At 41.2% G+C, this 15,807-nt stretch overlaps 1 protein-coding gene across 1 annotated transcript in view; it reads right to left on the bottom strand.

Moving 5' to 3' along the window:
- The window catches only part of Vha44 (V-type proton ATPase subunit Vha44), a 75,348-nt gene that overhangs the window by 56,791 nt on the left and 2,750 nt on the right, over positions 1–15,807 (bottom strand). Inside the window, exon 3 of the mRNA XM_067145164.2 lies at positions 11,139–11,292. Coding sequence (XP_067001265.1) covers positions 11,139–11,292 — 154 coding nt within the window. The remainder of the gene's footprint in view (positions 1–11,138; positions 11,293–15,807) is intronic.

A 15,807-nucleotide genomic window follows, 5' to 3' on the forward strand; every position in this document is an offset into this window, starting at 1 on the left:
CTGAGTAAGCCAGTCTACCATTTCAGCCTTACGAGATCCATTAGTGGGGGCTTTATTGACTTGCACAGTATGATAGGGCGCGTTATCGATGCTCTCGGGTGGAATATTTGGAATAAGTTTATCTTCTACTCATTTCTGATAATTGCAACTATTCATTTCATCATGGTAATCTTGTGATTTGGATTTTGAGTCATAAATTAAATCTGCTCCCTCTACGAAACCCATTTTTCCTCCCGCATGGACAACAATAGCTCGTTGTCCTGGAATGTGATTCGTCATAACCCCTGCGACGTCTTCATGTTGCCAACATTTTTTTACAGTGTAGTGTGTATGAACCCACGTTTCATCCGTGTACACTACTGCTTTATTTGGACCCTTTGCGTTATTTCTTATACGTTGTAAGTAGTCCGCACGTCTAGCAACAATGTCTGACCTTACCGCGAGGATAGTTCGTTTATATTTACACTTCCGGAAATAAAACCCCATTTCTTTTACAATTTTCCGGAAAGTTTCCCTTCCTCCCTTAAACTGTATTTCATGTTTCACAAATACAAGCAGTTTCCGCAGTGTTGGAATTTCTTTCTTTTGTTCACAATACTCTAGGAATTTTCTACGAATACGACATATATCAAAGTCATCTGTAGAAATCACTTTTCTTTCAGACCGTTTTTTTTCGTGGTGTTGTAACCTTTTCGCCAGTTTGTCCCGCCTTTTCAATGTCTTTCAAAATATTTCTTACGTTTTTTTCGGACTTAGCAACCATATGTGCCGCCCTTACAATTGCTTTTTGAAGAGGTATAATTACTTTGTTCTCTTCTTCTCTTGCTTACAAAACTGCACGACATTGTATATCAATTTCTTCTCCGTGGAATGAATCCATTCCCCCCCCCCTTTCTGTTTCGGCGTTTCCATTGTTATTATTATTATTATTATTATTATTATTATTATTATTATTATTATTATTATTATTATTCGTACTATGTACTATATGTTAAAGTACATCTACTCCACTGCTCAACGAACAATATAGTCTATTAACTGTTTTCACTTATGTATGTACTTACGTACGTACACGGGTTCACTGATCTACAACGCACAATGCACGACCAAGCATGAATCATTCATTCACACGACATGCAATGAGGTTTCGCTGGTGACAACTGCACTTCTATCGCAGGCATGTGGCTGGGCGGAGCGCATTAGTTCCGATTTCTGCCACCGGCAACAATTCGCTGGCTGGGTAATAGTTTCAGCAGACTGAAGAACCTAACAGTTAGTTATTCATTAAAGAAAGGTGTATCATAAATGGCTCCAAACAAGGACTGATGCAGAAAGGGAATTGTATGTAGACCACTGCCGCCTCGATGCTCCTATACTGCCTGCTCTATGCCACTAGTTTAACACAGGAAGGCGCAAATAAAAATATTTCTTCAAGTTGCCATAAGAGTGCAGTAGTAGACGCACAATCTTCACGGTCAGTGAGGGTGGTGCATACTGTTATTGATGCATGTATGTGTACAAAAAGCTGGGTTATTTTGTACAATGAGTAAACATGCCTGTTCACTTCCGTTTGTACAAGTGATATTTTGTATAGAACTGTGAAATGAATTAATAATATTATGCTTATAGGTATTTTCAAAATTCTTTTAAAATGTAGTTGTTTCCTTTCACTTGTGCAAGCGGGTTTTTTGTAGAACTGAAACTTCAGATTTTTTCCTCGAATATTTACTGTTGTGTACCATTTTGCAAATCTCGTCAAGGTGGTTTGTAGCTTGTGAAATGCGATTCCACAAAATACCATCTAGAGGGCAATTAAGAGAAAAGTGGCTGTGGGCTATATCTAGGCAAGGTCCTAATAGAGAAAGTAGTTTGATATTCTCGATTACTCTCGCCTCTGTAGCCTTTATACCGTAACACCTTATTTCAGAAAGTGATTAAAACCATGGAAGATAGTAGATCTGCTGTGGTAATAGAATGAAATATTATGTCAACAAAACACTTGAAAATACATCACACAAAGAAATTGAATTAAACGTTCCTTGGAACAACACTATGCTCCGAACTGTTAAAAAGTCCTTCAAAGATCTTCGTCATGGAGACAAATGTACTCATAACTTTTCTCAGAATCTACCAATTTAAGTAGTTATTACCTCAAAAGAAAGCGCCTGATCCAATGAGTGTTTTTAGATCAAAACGAACTGCGCACCTCAATTAGAACGAAAGATATGATTGCTTCAATGAGAAAAAATGTTGAAGAAATGAGACATCAAATTGAATGTGCACTCATAACGTTCCTCAGAATCAACCAATTTGAAGAGTTAAGAGCTGAAATGAAAGAGCTTGATCCACTGAGTGTTCTTAGGCCAAAACAAACACTGTACCTCAGTTAGAACCAAAGATATGATTGCTTCAGAGAGAGACAAAAAACTGAAAATAAAATTAATAATTTTATGAAGGCAGAAGTTAAGTGATTAAAATATATAGATAACAACAGTAGCTGCATGACCACATCTTATGCAAGACATAGTTCCTGTGCTTATGATATCACTTTTCCTTTGTTAGAATATATAATTTTACCATTGCATTTGGAGAAATATGAAACAACTCAACGAAACATTCTATAAGGACTTCGCAAGTTCATATAAGATGAAGATCTAATTTTAGTCTCTGAACACATGGTTTTAGAATGACTAAGTGATAGTTTTTCAATTATGTTTTAACACATTTTTTATTCAGTGTAGTCCCTATGTCACACTTGTATGTGTGTGTTTAGTCCTCAGCCCGAAGGCTGATTGGATCCTCAACAGCTCCGCCATCAGCTGTCATAGATGGCCTGGGCATCACTGAAGAGGCGTACTAGGGAAATGAGAAGTGAGGTAGTTTCCCGTTGCTTTCCTCGCCGAGCCAGAAGTTGCTATTACATATCAGTCTGCCAAGCCCACTGAAATGCATGCACCAACCGACCCTATGAGCAATATTTTCACACCATTCATAGCAGGAACTGGCTGCAGAAGGAATGGCATTACTAGCATCACTCATACCTCAGTCACTTTCATTTTGTCAAAGCCAAGGATAAAGCTGAGACAGATCAATGAAAGTAACAAAATTGCTCTAGCCCATACCAGAAGACACAGTGCACTGTAAACACTACATCTTGCCAGCAAAGGCACACTTAGTGTACCAGAATTTTAAGCATATAAGGTTACAAGGCTAATTATCTAGCTTCTTGTTTTAATATTTAAGGTTAATATTTTAAGATTGATTTAAGGCTGAAGATGCCCTATAGAAAGGGTGAAACATGTACGGAATAATTATGAAGTTTATAACATGTAGGCCCTAATATAAGCATTAATTTGGACAAAAGTTTTTGTTTTACAATTCTATTTCTGTGTAACAGACCTTTTGTTTCATTGGAACCAGATGCAAATGAAGGAAACTACAAGCACTTGAAATCACCCCTGTTTTTTGTCATAGATTATATAAACATGTCAAAAAATTGGACATTTTTTAACTGCCATTTAAAAAAATATTAATTTGAAGGTCTTACAAGCCATTTGATCTCAAAGAAAGTGGGCCGATTGCAGAAACGATGACTAGTTTTAAGCCTTAGGCATCGTCTACCTAAACAACGTCTAAATCATTCACGATCTTCCATTGCATAAACAATGTTCAGTCGATGTTTAACTAGACATCCCTTAAAGTTTCAATTTTGGTTTGAAAATGGAGGCTGAAGTATCTTTCATGCAACTCTTTGCTTGTCGCAACCAATGAAATTCGTCGGTGCGCGCGCCGAACGCCAGTCAGCTGTTTGTCTTCCTACACATTACTCAAATATGGCTGAGCATGACTTGCCCACAGATACGAGTATCGCTTTCGGTGCAAATTAAATCTCATAATATTATCGACACTAAAGCGACCCGCCACCGTACGGGGAAGTGTAGCTTTCATTATAATGTTGTTACAGTGAGTGTAATCTACTCATAAATACGGTGGCTTCGACGAAGGGAAGATGAAGCAATAGTAATGTGTAACCGAGTGTGTTGTACGGGCAATATAGATGTAGCTTGCATTCTGGAGATCGTAGATTCGAAACGCATCATCGACAGCCGTGAAGATTGTTTTCCGTAGTTTCCCCATTTTTACACCAGGCAAATACTAGGGCTATTATGGCCACGGCTCTTCTTCCCCAGTCCTCTTTAAACGATAATCACCACCACTTGCCTTTTCCTATCCGATAGTTACCGAAAACCTATGCGATTATATATGTAAAAATCCCATACAACCTACTTTATAGTTTTCACTATTATGTGTGTTTACTTGGCAGTAAATATAAGTGAATCTCTCCCGGTTGATGTATGTGGATCGGGACACGTAATTGTGATATGTATGTAGTCGAAGTGACCTATAATTCCATGGAAATTACCCCATGTATATAATAAAATATGTCGATTGCCAAGAATTGTATTCAAGTTGACAGTTACCGGACTGTCACTTTGTCAGTCTCAAGAAACAAGTCTCTCGTAAAGCGAAACCTTATTTTATGATTATCTCCCCGTGCATGTCAAACGAATTGCTGCGATTTAGCAGCGGGCGACCCACAGAGAGGCCGTCGGACTAACCTTTCTTCCCGGTATCGTCTCAACATGACAATACAAATTACATATTTCACGGTACATAACCTCTGACTGTGATTCACTCCTCATATTTGAGGTTAAACAGTACTCTCGGCAGTGTTTAAACATGACCGGTTGAACATCGGTTTTAGACAGTGTCTAAGTGATAAATAACGTCTCTGCAATGCGGCAGCCATACTTAGGCATTGTTTAACCGTAGACATCGTCTAAATGCCGTTTCTGCAATCGGCCCAGTGACTCTAGTCAAGTACCATCAATGATAGCAGGATCTGGTTACTTACAAGAGAATATAGATCATTTTAAAGATTTTACTCTATCAATCTAATCTTCAATGTTTGCAATGTGTTATAAAAACTTGGCTTTCTCACTATTGATGTAAAAACCAATCTCTATGGTAACAGTTTATATGTAAGAGCCCCTCTCAAAATATCCAAGAATTACTAAAGCATTTATAAAGGTTTTTTTTTATTGTAGCTACTCTGGAAAGAAATATAATGCAGGAAGATAAATTTGTCTTAAAATTAATCCTGCTGATGTTGCACCTACTGGTTTGGTTTTGTAGCTTGGGCCATTAAGGTTGGTGTTGTATGTCCGGCGCTCTCTTCTCGCTCCGACAGCCAGCTGCACGCGCGCCTGTGTATCATTCTGCTAGCTTCGACGCGCAGCCCTCAGTGCGCGTGCCTGACCATCGAGTGTACTATAAATAGGAGCTCCCTGTCTGCTCACTTGCCCACTCGCCCCGGTGTCCAGCTCCAGAATACACCCTACGTCGAGCACGGAGGCTACTCCTCTTGAAAATGTGCTTCGACCAGGTGGACTGAATTTCTGGCAGTACGAGGTTTCACCTCTGGTCACCGCTCCCTTACCTGTTTCCACTGCCTATGTTCCGTAATTCTTTTACAAGCCATTTTCATTCCCTAACTTATGCAAGCTCCCTTAGTTTCGCTAGGTGGAATTTCTTCAATCAATTGAACTTGCTTTTTAGGAATTCAGGCACTTCAACAAACAAGGACTCTTATAAACATTTATATTAGTGTGCCAGATAGTTCTCGACTATCAACGTGTCAATTCACAAAGACTATCTTTTCAAGATAGAAGTGTATATAAAGACTGCAAACCTGTACATATTGTATAAAAACAGACTTTTCTCAAGATTCAATATTCCTTTTTGCTTCAAGATAAATTTCTGTTATTTGTGTAAATATCATAAAGTGAAGCAATAAAAGTTGTGTTCTGTAAACTTCAACCTTGGTTACAACACAACTCTATGGCGACGAGGTAAAAAAGCGACAATACAATTCTTCGGCCCCAGTTGCCAACTCTATAGCGACGAGGTAAAAAAGCGACACTACAATTCTTCGCCCCAGTTGCCAACTCTATAGTGACGAGGTACACACGAAACCAACACTACAATTCAACGGGCCCAGTTGTCAACTCTACGGCGACGTGCTAAACCACAACGACACTCCAACCAGTTCTGACACACAGCTTACCTTACTCTTTCTTGCACGCATCTCGCAATGGCTACTGCGGAACAACTTGCTACGGTCTTCCAAGCCTTACAGCAACAACAACAACAGTTTATGCAACAACAACAGGCCGCATTACTTCAGGCTATTCAAGCTATTTCTGTCTCTACACAGCCATCAGCTATTCCTCCGTTCTCTGCTTTTGATCCGGCTAAGGAAGAATGGTCAGTATATTTAGCCCGTTTACAACAGCATTTCATCTGCCATTCTGTCACTGATGATCAACGCCGCCGCGCACTATTTCTTAGTTCGGTTGGCAATGCTACGTGTGAATTACTACGTAAATTAAGTCCAGAAGAACACTTATCTGAGGTACCCTTCACGCAGCTCTTAGCCCGTCTCACGGAACACTATGCCAAAGCTCCTCACATAGTGGCTGCTCGCTATAAATTTTTTCAGAGCAGAAAGCAACCCCATCAGACACATACTGAATGGATAACTGAATTGCGTGGTCTAGCTAAACCCTGCCAGTTCATCTGCTCCAAGGACGGTTGTGGTTCATCCTACACTGATTCTCTCATTCGGGACATGATAATTTTACATACTCCTGAAGACAAAATACGTTTTGACGCTGTCAAGCTGAGTAACCCTTCTTTAGAAGACGTCCAGCGTATTGCTACGGTTTATGAGCTTACTACCAAGACTGCCGCAGCCATAGCTTCTCCACACGAAGTTGCACAAGTCTCGCCTCAGGCCCGCAAGTCCGCTGCTACAGTGAACCGTACGGATAAGGCGCTCTCCACCAAGCATTCTCGCCAGGTTCCCTCTCGTAATGCTACACGGAAGCCCAATTCTAAAAGCACCTCGAAACTCCTGCCTTCCTGCCGAGGTTGTTTCAAGCATCATGAACGTCGTGACTGTCGTTTTTTCAAAGCTACTTGTGAACGATGTAATAAACTTGGACACATTAAGACTGTCTGTCAAAGTTCGCTCCGCCCTGCTAAGACTACTGCAGCGCGCCGGAAGCATATACAGCCCCGCCAAGACATGGAAGTTGATCAGATCAATCTTATTCTTCCCACAAAGGATTCTCACAAAATCATCATTCCTCTCTCATTCTCTGATCGATCTGTCGATTTTCAATTAGACACTGGATCACCTGTCTCTATTATTAACCTGACTACCTACCACGACTTAGGTTCACCTTCATGTTCTCCAGCTGACATCCAGCTCGTGACATTTAACAAGAAGAAAATTGACATCAAAGGTCAAATTAAGCTTCAGGCTAGTTATAAAGGAATTCAGAAGGCCATTCCTCTTCTCGTAGTTAACAACTACACTGCATCAAACATTATGGGCATGGATCTATTTAACTTATTTGGTTTCCAGATACATGACAACATTAACGTCGTATCTACATTGCATCCTACTTCTGACGTTACCGCTCTCCTAGCGCAGTTTCCTGAAGTCTTCGACTCTCAGCTCGGAACAGCCAAAGACTACACAGCTCACATACAGCTGAAATCCGGAGCTAAGCCTCGCTTCTTCAAAGCACGTCCAGTACCCCTAGCACTTCAAGACCAGGTCACGAAAGAATTAGAAAGATGGATACAAACTGGAATTGTCGTACCAGTTACTTCTAGTCAATGGGCTACTCCACTCGTGGTAATCAAGAAACCTGATGGTAATGTTCGACTTTGTGGCGATTTTCGATCTACAGTCAACGCACAACTCGACACAGATATCTTTCCTATTCCACGTCCAGAAGACTTATTCCGTCGTCTCTCTGGTGGACAATTCTTCTCTCGAGTTGATCTTAAGGAAGCATATCTCCAGCTACTTTTAGACGAAGAATCTAAGAAATTTCTCACACTCAACACTCCTCTCGGACTGCTACAGCTCCAGCGGCTCCCATTCGGTGTTTCATCCTCAGCGGCTATTTTTCAGCGCTATTTGGCTCAACTCACCGCCTCAATTCCCGGTTGTGCTAACTACCTGGATGACATTATTGTTACTGGAAAAGATCATCAGGAACATCTCACCAATCTCCGCCTTCTTCTTCAGAAATTGCAAGACAATGGCCTACGAGCGAATCTCGCTAAATGTACCTTCTTTCAGCCTCAAGTTCACTACCTCGGACATATACTTGATAAGAATGGAATTCGTCCTAGTATGCAGAATGTCTCCGCGATAGTAAACATGCCAGCACCTCAGAACCTCAAGCAGCTTCAGTCCTTCATAGGCAAAGCGAACTATTATAATAAGTTCATTCCACGCTTCGCTACAGTGGCAGCTCCATTAAACGCTCTACGTAAAAAGGTGTTAAGTTTCAGTGGACTCCGCAATGCCAACAGGCCTGGAAAACAATCAACAACGCCTTAATTCAAGCTATACAACTCACTCATTTTCAGCCCGACAAGATCATCACGCTAGCTACTGACGCTTCAGACTATGGTGTCGGTGCAGTTCTCTCCCAGAAGGATCGTCATGGACAAGAACGCCCCATCGCCTTCGCTTCGAAAACACTTAATGACCATCAACGTCGATACTCACAGATTGAGAAAGAAGCTTTAGCCATCATCTTTGGTATTCGCCGTTTCAATGAATATCTTTATGGCAACCATTTCCTGATCATTACCGATCATAAGCCTCTCGTACACTTATTCCATCCTGGTAATAAGATCCCAGAGAATTCCCTCAGAAAGCTTCAAAGATGGTCCATGTTCCTTTCTGATTATTCCTATCAGATTGTATATCGAGCCACATCCCAGCATTGTAATGCTGATGCCCTCTCCCGCTTACCCGTTGGTCCTGATACTGCCTTCGATTCTCAAGAATCTGAATGTCTTCAGTTGGACATCGAACTTGAAGATACTGTATCCAGTTTTCCTATTGATGCTACCTGCATAGCTAAAGCTACGGATAAGGACAGTACACTTGCTACTGTACGTACTTACATCCGCAACGGTTGGCCTCTTCAGAGCACCCTTCCTGCCCACCTGGCACCTTATCATCGTATGCAGCATCGTCTCACGACTCGTGCCGGAGTTGTACTACTAGAAGCAGGCACCATCTTCCGAGTGGTTATCCCACTTAGCCTACAGAAACAAGTTCTCGAATTATTACACCAAAGCCATTGGGGTATCTCCAGAACAAAGCAACTCGCCCGTCAACACTGCTACTGGCCCGGTATTGATGCCGCCATCGAAAAGCTAATACGTCATTGTGAGCAATGTCAAACGAATCAGAACGCCCCGTCTTCTGATCTTGCTTCATGGCCTCCTGCTACTACTCCATGGGAACGAGTTCACATCGATTTCGCAGGTCCTTTCCTCAATTCCATGTGGTTAATAGTCATCGATTCCCTGTCAAACTTTCCATATGTCGTGGATATGCATTCGACTACTACAACCGAAGCTACCATTCGTGCTCTCCAGAAAATCTTTACTACAGAAGGTTTACCGCAAGTACTCATTTCGGACAACGGACCTCAATTTACAGCTACTGCTTTTCAGAACTTTTGTATACATAATGGCATTCGTCATATCCTAGCACCACCTTTTCACCCTCAATCTAATGGTGAAGCTGAACGCTTCGTACAAACATTTAAAAGAAGTATGAAGAAAGCTGTCTCTTCAGGCTTAACTAAAGACCAAGCCTTGCTCCAACTCTTAAACAACTACAGAACTCTACCCGGCGCTGATAATATCACTCCTGCACAGAAGCTCCATGGACGACCTCACAGAACTTTACTTTCTCTGTTACAGCCTCTTCCGACCCAGCATAAGACCTCACCAACGAAGTTCTCCCTCAACGACAAGGTCTACACCAGGACATTCAAATCCAACCCACTCTGGATACCTGGAGTCATCTGCCGATCTTTGGGTCATCGTCTCTACGAGATACAGACTACGGAGAAACGTATCTGCCGCCATCAAGATCAGATACGTCTGCGCTACCGCCCCTGTCCAGCTATTGATGCTATTGCTAAACCTGATAAATCTATTGCTGAACGAGCCTTAGATCATTTAATAACAATGGATTCCTTTCAGGACGAGACAGCGCCACTCCGCCCAGTTCCAGCTCCGGACAATACAACAGAGACGTCAGCAGCTCCGCCCCAGCATCGCAGTCGCCGCCAGCGCCGCCGCCGTTTCACGCCGTACCGGCGTATTTAGGAGGGGAGGGTGTTGTATGTCCGGCGCTCTCTTCTCGCTCCGACAGCCAGCTGCACGCGCGCCTGTGTATCATTCTGCTAGCTTCGACGCGCAGCCCTCAGTGCGCGTGCCTGACCATCGAGTGTACTATAAATAGGAGCTCCCTGTCTGCTCACTTGCCCACTCGCCCCGGTGTCCAGCTCCAGAATACACCCTACGTCGAGCACGGAGGCTACTCCTCTTGAAAATGTGCTTCGACCAGGTGGACTGAATTTCTGGCAGTACGAGGTTTCACCTCTGGTCACCGCTCCCTTACCTGTTTCCACTGCCTATGTTCCGTAATTCTTTTACAAGCCATTTTCATTCCCTAACTTATGCAAGCTCCCTTAGTTTCGCTAGGTGGAATTTCTTCAATCAATTGAACTTGCTTTTTAGGAATTCAGGCACTTCAACAAACAAGGACTCTTATAAACATTTATATTAGTGTGCCAGATAGTTCTCGACTATCAACGTGTCAATTCACAAAGACTATCTTTTCAAGATAGAAGTGTATATAAAGACTGCAAACCTGTACATATTGTATAAAAACAGACTTTTCTCAAGATTCAATATTCCTTTTTGCTTCAAGATAAATTTCTGTTATTTGTGTAAATATCATAAAGTGAAGCAATAAAAGTTGTGTTCTGTAAACTTCAACCTTGGTTACAACAGTTGGCAGCCTTATTTACTAATTAAAAACTTTTCAAACTTCTGTTATGCACCAAATTTCCAACAATTCTCAACTACACTAACATATAAAACAAATACACACACACAATATATTTTTTGAACAGGAACACTAAATGAAAGAAAAGATATCCATCTTTTGAAATACTCACTATTGTTGGCAAGTAAATTTTCATGAAGTTTATCCCTCTGATCCTCCAAAACCTCTCCTAAGTAAGCTGCAACTTTCCTTGTTACCTGTTCAACGTAACCGTCCAGTTTTCCCAAATCATCTGAAAGTCCAACGAGCTGGTCTAGAGTACCAACCTGAAAAGAGGATTTTTTTCAATTTGCTTTACATAGCACTGACACAGAAAGGTCTTATGGCGACGATGTGATAGGAAAGGACTAGGAGTGGCAAGGAAGCGGCCATGGTCTTAATTAAGGTACAGCCTGGTATGAAAACGGGGAAACCATCTTCCGCGCTGGCGACAGTGGGGTTCAAACCCACTGCAAGTTGACTTCTACGTGATCCAAACCACACAGACACTCGCTCATTCAATAAAAAATGATCATCTAATTGACTGAAATATTTACCTCGCCATCTACATGTGCACAGAATGTACGTAATTCCAACTAAAAGCAGAAACTAACAAAGGGATGGCATTTTTATCAACATATTAAAATAATGCTTTTTCTATTTCTTGTATACTGAACCGGCAAAGACAGGTCTTAAGGCGATGGATAGGAAAAAGCTAGGGCCGTGAAGGAATCAAATGTGGCCTTAAATGCCTCAGCATTTGCCTGGTATGAAAATGGGAAATCACAGAAAACCATCTTCAGGGCTGCTGACAGTGGGGTTCAAACCTACCATCTCACTCATAATGCAAGCTCACAACTCAATCTAAACTGCGAAGCCAACTTGCTTGGTTATTCAAAAAATATCAGTATCTCTTTCTTACACAGATGCTTATCAGTCCAAATCATTCCACTTATTTTACATGAAATAATTCATGAAAGGAAGACTTTGTAATAATCTAACAGCTTGAGTCTAGATGTTCTATCTGGGAAAGCTAGTTGCTTTACATCACACCGACATAGATAGGTCTTATGGCGACGATGGGACAGGAAATGGCTAGGAGTGGGAAGGAAGCAGCCGTGGCCTTAATTAAGGTACAGCCCCAGCATTTGCCTGGTGTGAAAATGGGAAACCACAGAAAACCATTTTCAGGGCTGCCGATAGTGGGGTTCGAACCTACTATCTCCTGAATACTGGATACTGGCCGCACTTAAGCAACTGCAGCTATCGATCTCGGTACTGGGAAAGCAGAGTCTTCCTTAATGTTTCAACATGTGCTGACAACAATCGTATTGGATGGTATGAAATGATGAAATGATAGTATCTTGAGTTGATGGCATCTAAGCACTTGTAGGTCAATTTAATGTTTAATTCTCACTAAGGTACAGGCCACCTGATGTGACGGTCAAGGTCATGCAACATGCTCTACTAGCAATACTATAGCTCTTACAGTATTCCTCCCTTTTCAACCCTATTTGTGTTAAAACAGCAGCTGTTGTCTTATAAGATGAAAACTGTTCTTCAGTGTAAATTCAACACATGGAAATCATGTATCCCCAGAGAAGAATGATATAGCAAAATTACTGTATAATGTAGAGCATAAATTAAACAGCGCAGAACAGTGGTGTTCAGAAAAATAGATCTCCTCAGAGGCTCAGAATCAGCCCTGGGATGGGAGCCGATGGGAACTGCAGTTGCTAAGCCGGTGGGGGAGCACTGGCCCAAGCACGTCTGAACATGGCCAAGGAAGTCGGAGTGAGACCAACACACAATTTATATATGGCTAAAGCCTTTAGGCAACTTCTCATGCTATCAGGACAGGAAAAAGCGGCATTACAACGAAAGTCAATCGCAAAGCAACCATTATCGTTCATTTTGTTGTATCTTTCCTACAAAATGTAAAACTGATCAAAGCAAAGTTTTATCTGCTCAGAAGGAAACTAAAAAAAAAAAAAAAAAAAAAAAAAAGTCTGAATTACATGTATCTTCTTGTTTTCTTTCTCTCCACTAACTTTCTAACATTAGGAGTCAAACTGATAGACACACACCAGGCAAACTGATGCCTTTTAGTGCACACCAGAAAGATTCACTCTTATTAGGGACTTGGTACGCTTCAAAAAAATGCACTTTCACATATATATGTTGTCCAGAATAAGCTGCCATGTTAAACAAAACTGGAAATCTGTCCCATGGGAAGTTTCTATAAAATGTTGACAGCATTGTGCATAAGCAAAATATTTCCTTGAGTGCACAATCAGATTGTACTTCAATAAGCTCCATATGGAGTTTACGGGGCACTTTGTTAGCACCAATTGCAAAAGGAAATGCAAAGATAATAAAATCTGACTCAAAACAAGCAAGATCAATGAACCTCTGTTCACGTTTCCTTCCCATTACACAGAGAGACAGTGTAGTTAATAAATGGAGAAGTACGATCTTCCAACTTTTCGTTCATGAACACTTGGCTTTAAGCTACGAAAATGGACGATGTTCTGTTCTTCTTGACAGCAACACCCAAATTCTATCTTTTGTTATAAAATTACAATGCAAAAGTAGAGGGCGAGAAGTTTATAATGTTCACTTCAGTTATTTAAAAATGTCATTTGCTTTACGTCCCACTACCTACTTTTTACGGTTTTCGGAGATGCCGAGGTGCCGGAATTTAGTCCCACAGGAGTTCTTTTACGTGCCAGTAAATCTACCGACACAAGGCTGACGTATTTGAGCACCTTCAAATACCACCAGACTGAGCCAGGATCGAACCTCTTCAGTTATTTGGTCATATCTTTGTTCCATCGCAATTTAAAAAATCTCACGTTAACATTGTTCTGCATTGACTGTGTATCACATGAATTATAAAACTGAAAGGTTCCACCTCAGTCAATACAATGGAGGTCCTAAAGAAACTTTAAGAGCTTATACAAGAAAAAGGTACAAGTTTTGGCCTTATTTGGCCTTCTTCAGCCTTAGAAACAAGTTATTATGATAAAACCAATTAAATAATAATAATGGCATGTGGCCTCTGGAGCCTGGTGCAGGTCTTTCGAGTTGATGCGTGACCTGCGCATCTGTGAGGATGAGGCCCACCCAGGATAAATTCTAGTGATGAAGACTGCACCAACACACAGGCCCCAAGTCAGAAGAATTAACTAATGAAAGTTAAAATCCCCGACCCTGCTGGGAATCTAACCCAGAACTCATTGGACCAAACGCCAAGCATTTAGCCATGGAGCTGGACATAAAACCAGTTAATGTGACATTACAATTGAAACATGACATTGAAAGGTTTTATAAAACAATGGCATAGAAACTATAGCAGCCCTGTATAAAAATGGAAATAGCAGTACTGTACTATTGGACATGATAATGATGGTGTGATGATAAATGGGGTGAAAGTACCTCATGGAAATCAGGGTTAATATAACGAAAGATCTTCATTGGGTAATAAACAAGATTGTAAATGAGGCTACAGATCTCTTCTTATGGTTATGAGTGTATTTAGGGGTTGCAGTAAAGATGTGAAGGAGAGGGCATGTAAGAATCTGGTACAGAGGTGCCAACCTTTGAAGTGGATTATCAGTAATCGCCCTCCGCCCCCGAGAAAAATTTTGAGTCAAGTCCAAAGCATGCTCCTTCCTTGTCGATAATGACACCCCTTTTGCCCTTCCCTCTAGCAATCTAGAAAGTATATCATATTACACAATAACATTTGCACACAACCTGTTAGTTCTGTGATAAAACATTACTTGTAGCTTGTTTCTCAGACAGCAGCTGCTTTTCAGTGTAGTTTTTCTTGAAACATCTTTCCCACTGTGATGACATTATTTTCGTCTTCTGAACCATAAGCGAATCCAGTGCAGATGTGCTTAATGTAGGCCTCACCTCTTTCTCAATCTTTCTGTCAACTGTCAGGTACACTAAACACAGCAAATACAACATTACTGAAGGATTTATAGTGGAGAAGGGCAGCACCTGAGCTCCTTCATTCACAATGAATTTTACAATGCTTATGGTTAGCAAAAGGAAGTCACGATCAAATAAGTATCACTGCCAACTCACAAGCATTGAAACGAGGACAATGTAGGAGAAAGGCTCGAAAGGACTGAACATTTTTCCTTCTTTCCTTTTTTTTTTTTTGTAGAAAAGAATTTTTTCATGATAATGTCAGCTCTTCCATAATAATTTCCCCCTTGACCGTAATTCCGTAATAGTTGGCACCTCTGCTGGTAGGACCACAATTACTGTAGAGCATAGTTCCAATGGATCCTCATCAGGATTATAGTACGCGCAACTTTTAGTGATACACGGGCACTCTAGAACTGAATCAGTAGACCTTGGTTATCTTCGAGATCCATATTGGCAACCTTTGAAACACGAACTATGAATCAAATACCACTAGACTGAGTCAAGATCGAACTTACCAAGTTGGGCTCAGAAGGCATCGCCTCAACTGTCTGAACCACTCAGCCCAGCAATAAAATGTTAGATACTTTGGGCTGGTAAAACCTGGGTGTAAGGAGACAAGCTGTTCGGCGAAGTGGTATGTTCCAAGCTGTCAGTGGAGAGATCAATCAATTCTGAATCAATCAATCAATACTGATCTGCATTTAGGGCAGCTGCCCAGGTGGCAGATTCCCCATCTGTTGTTTTCCTAGCCTTTTCTTAAATGATTTTAATGAAAATGGAAATTTATTGATCATCTCCCTTGGTAAGTTATTCCAATTCCTAACTCCCCTTCCTATAAATGAATATTTGCCCCAATT

This window comes from Anabrus simplex, chromosome 4 (genome assembly GCF_040414725.1).
Source record: "Anabrus simplex isolate iqAnaSimp1 chromosome 4, ASM4041472v1, whole genome shotgun sequence".
NCBI classification, from domain to species: Eukaryota; Metazoa; Arthropoda; class Insecta; order Orthoptera; family Tettigoniidae; genus Anabrus; species Anabrus simplex.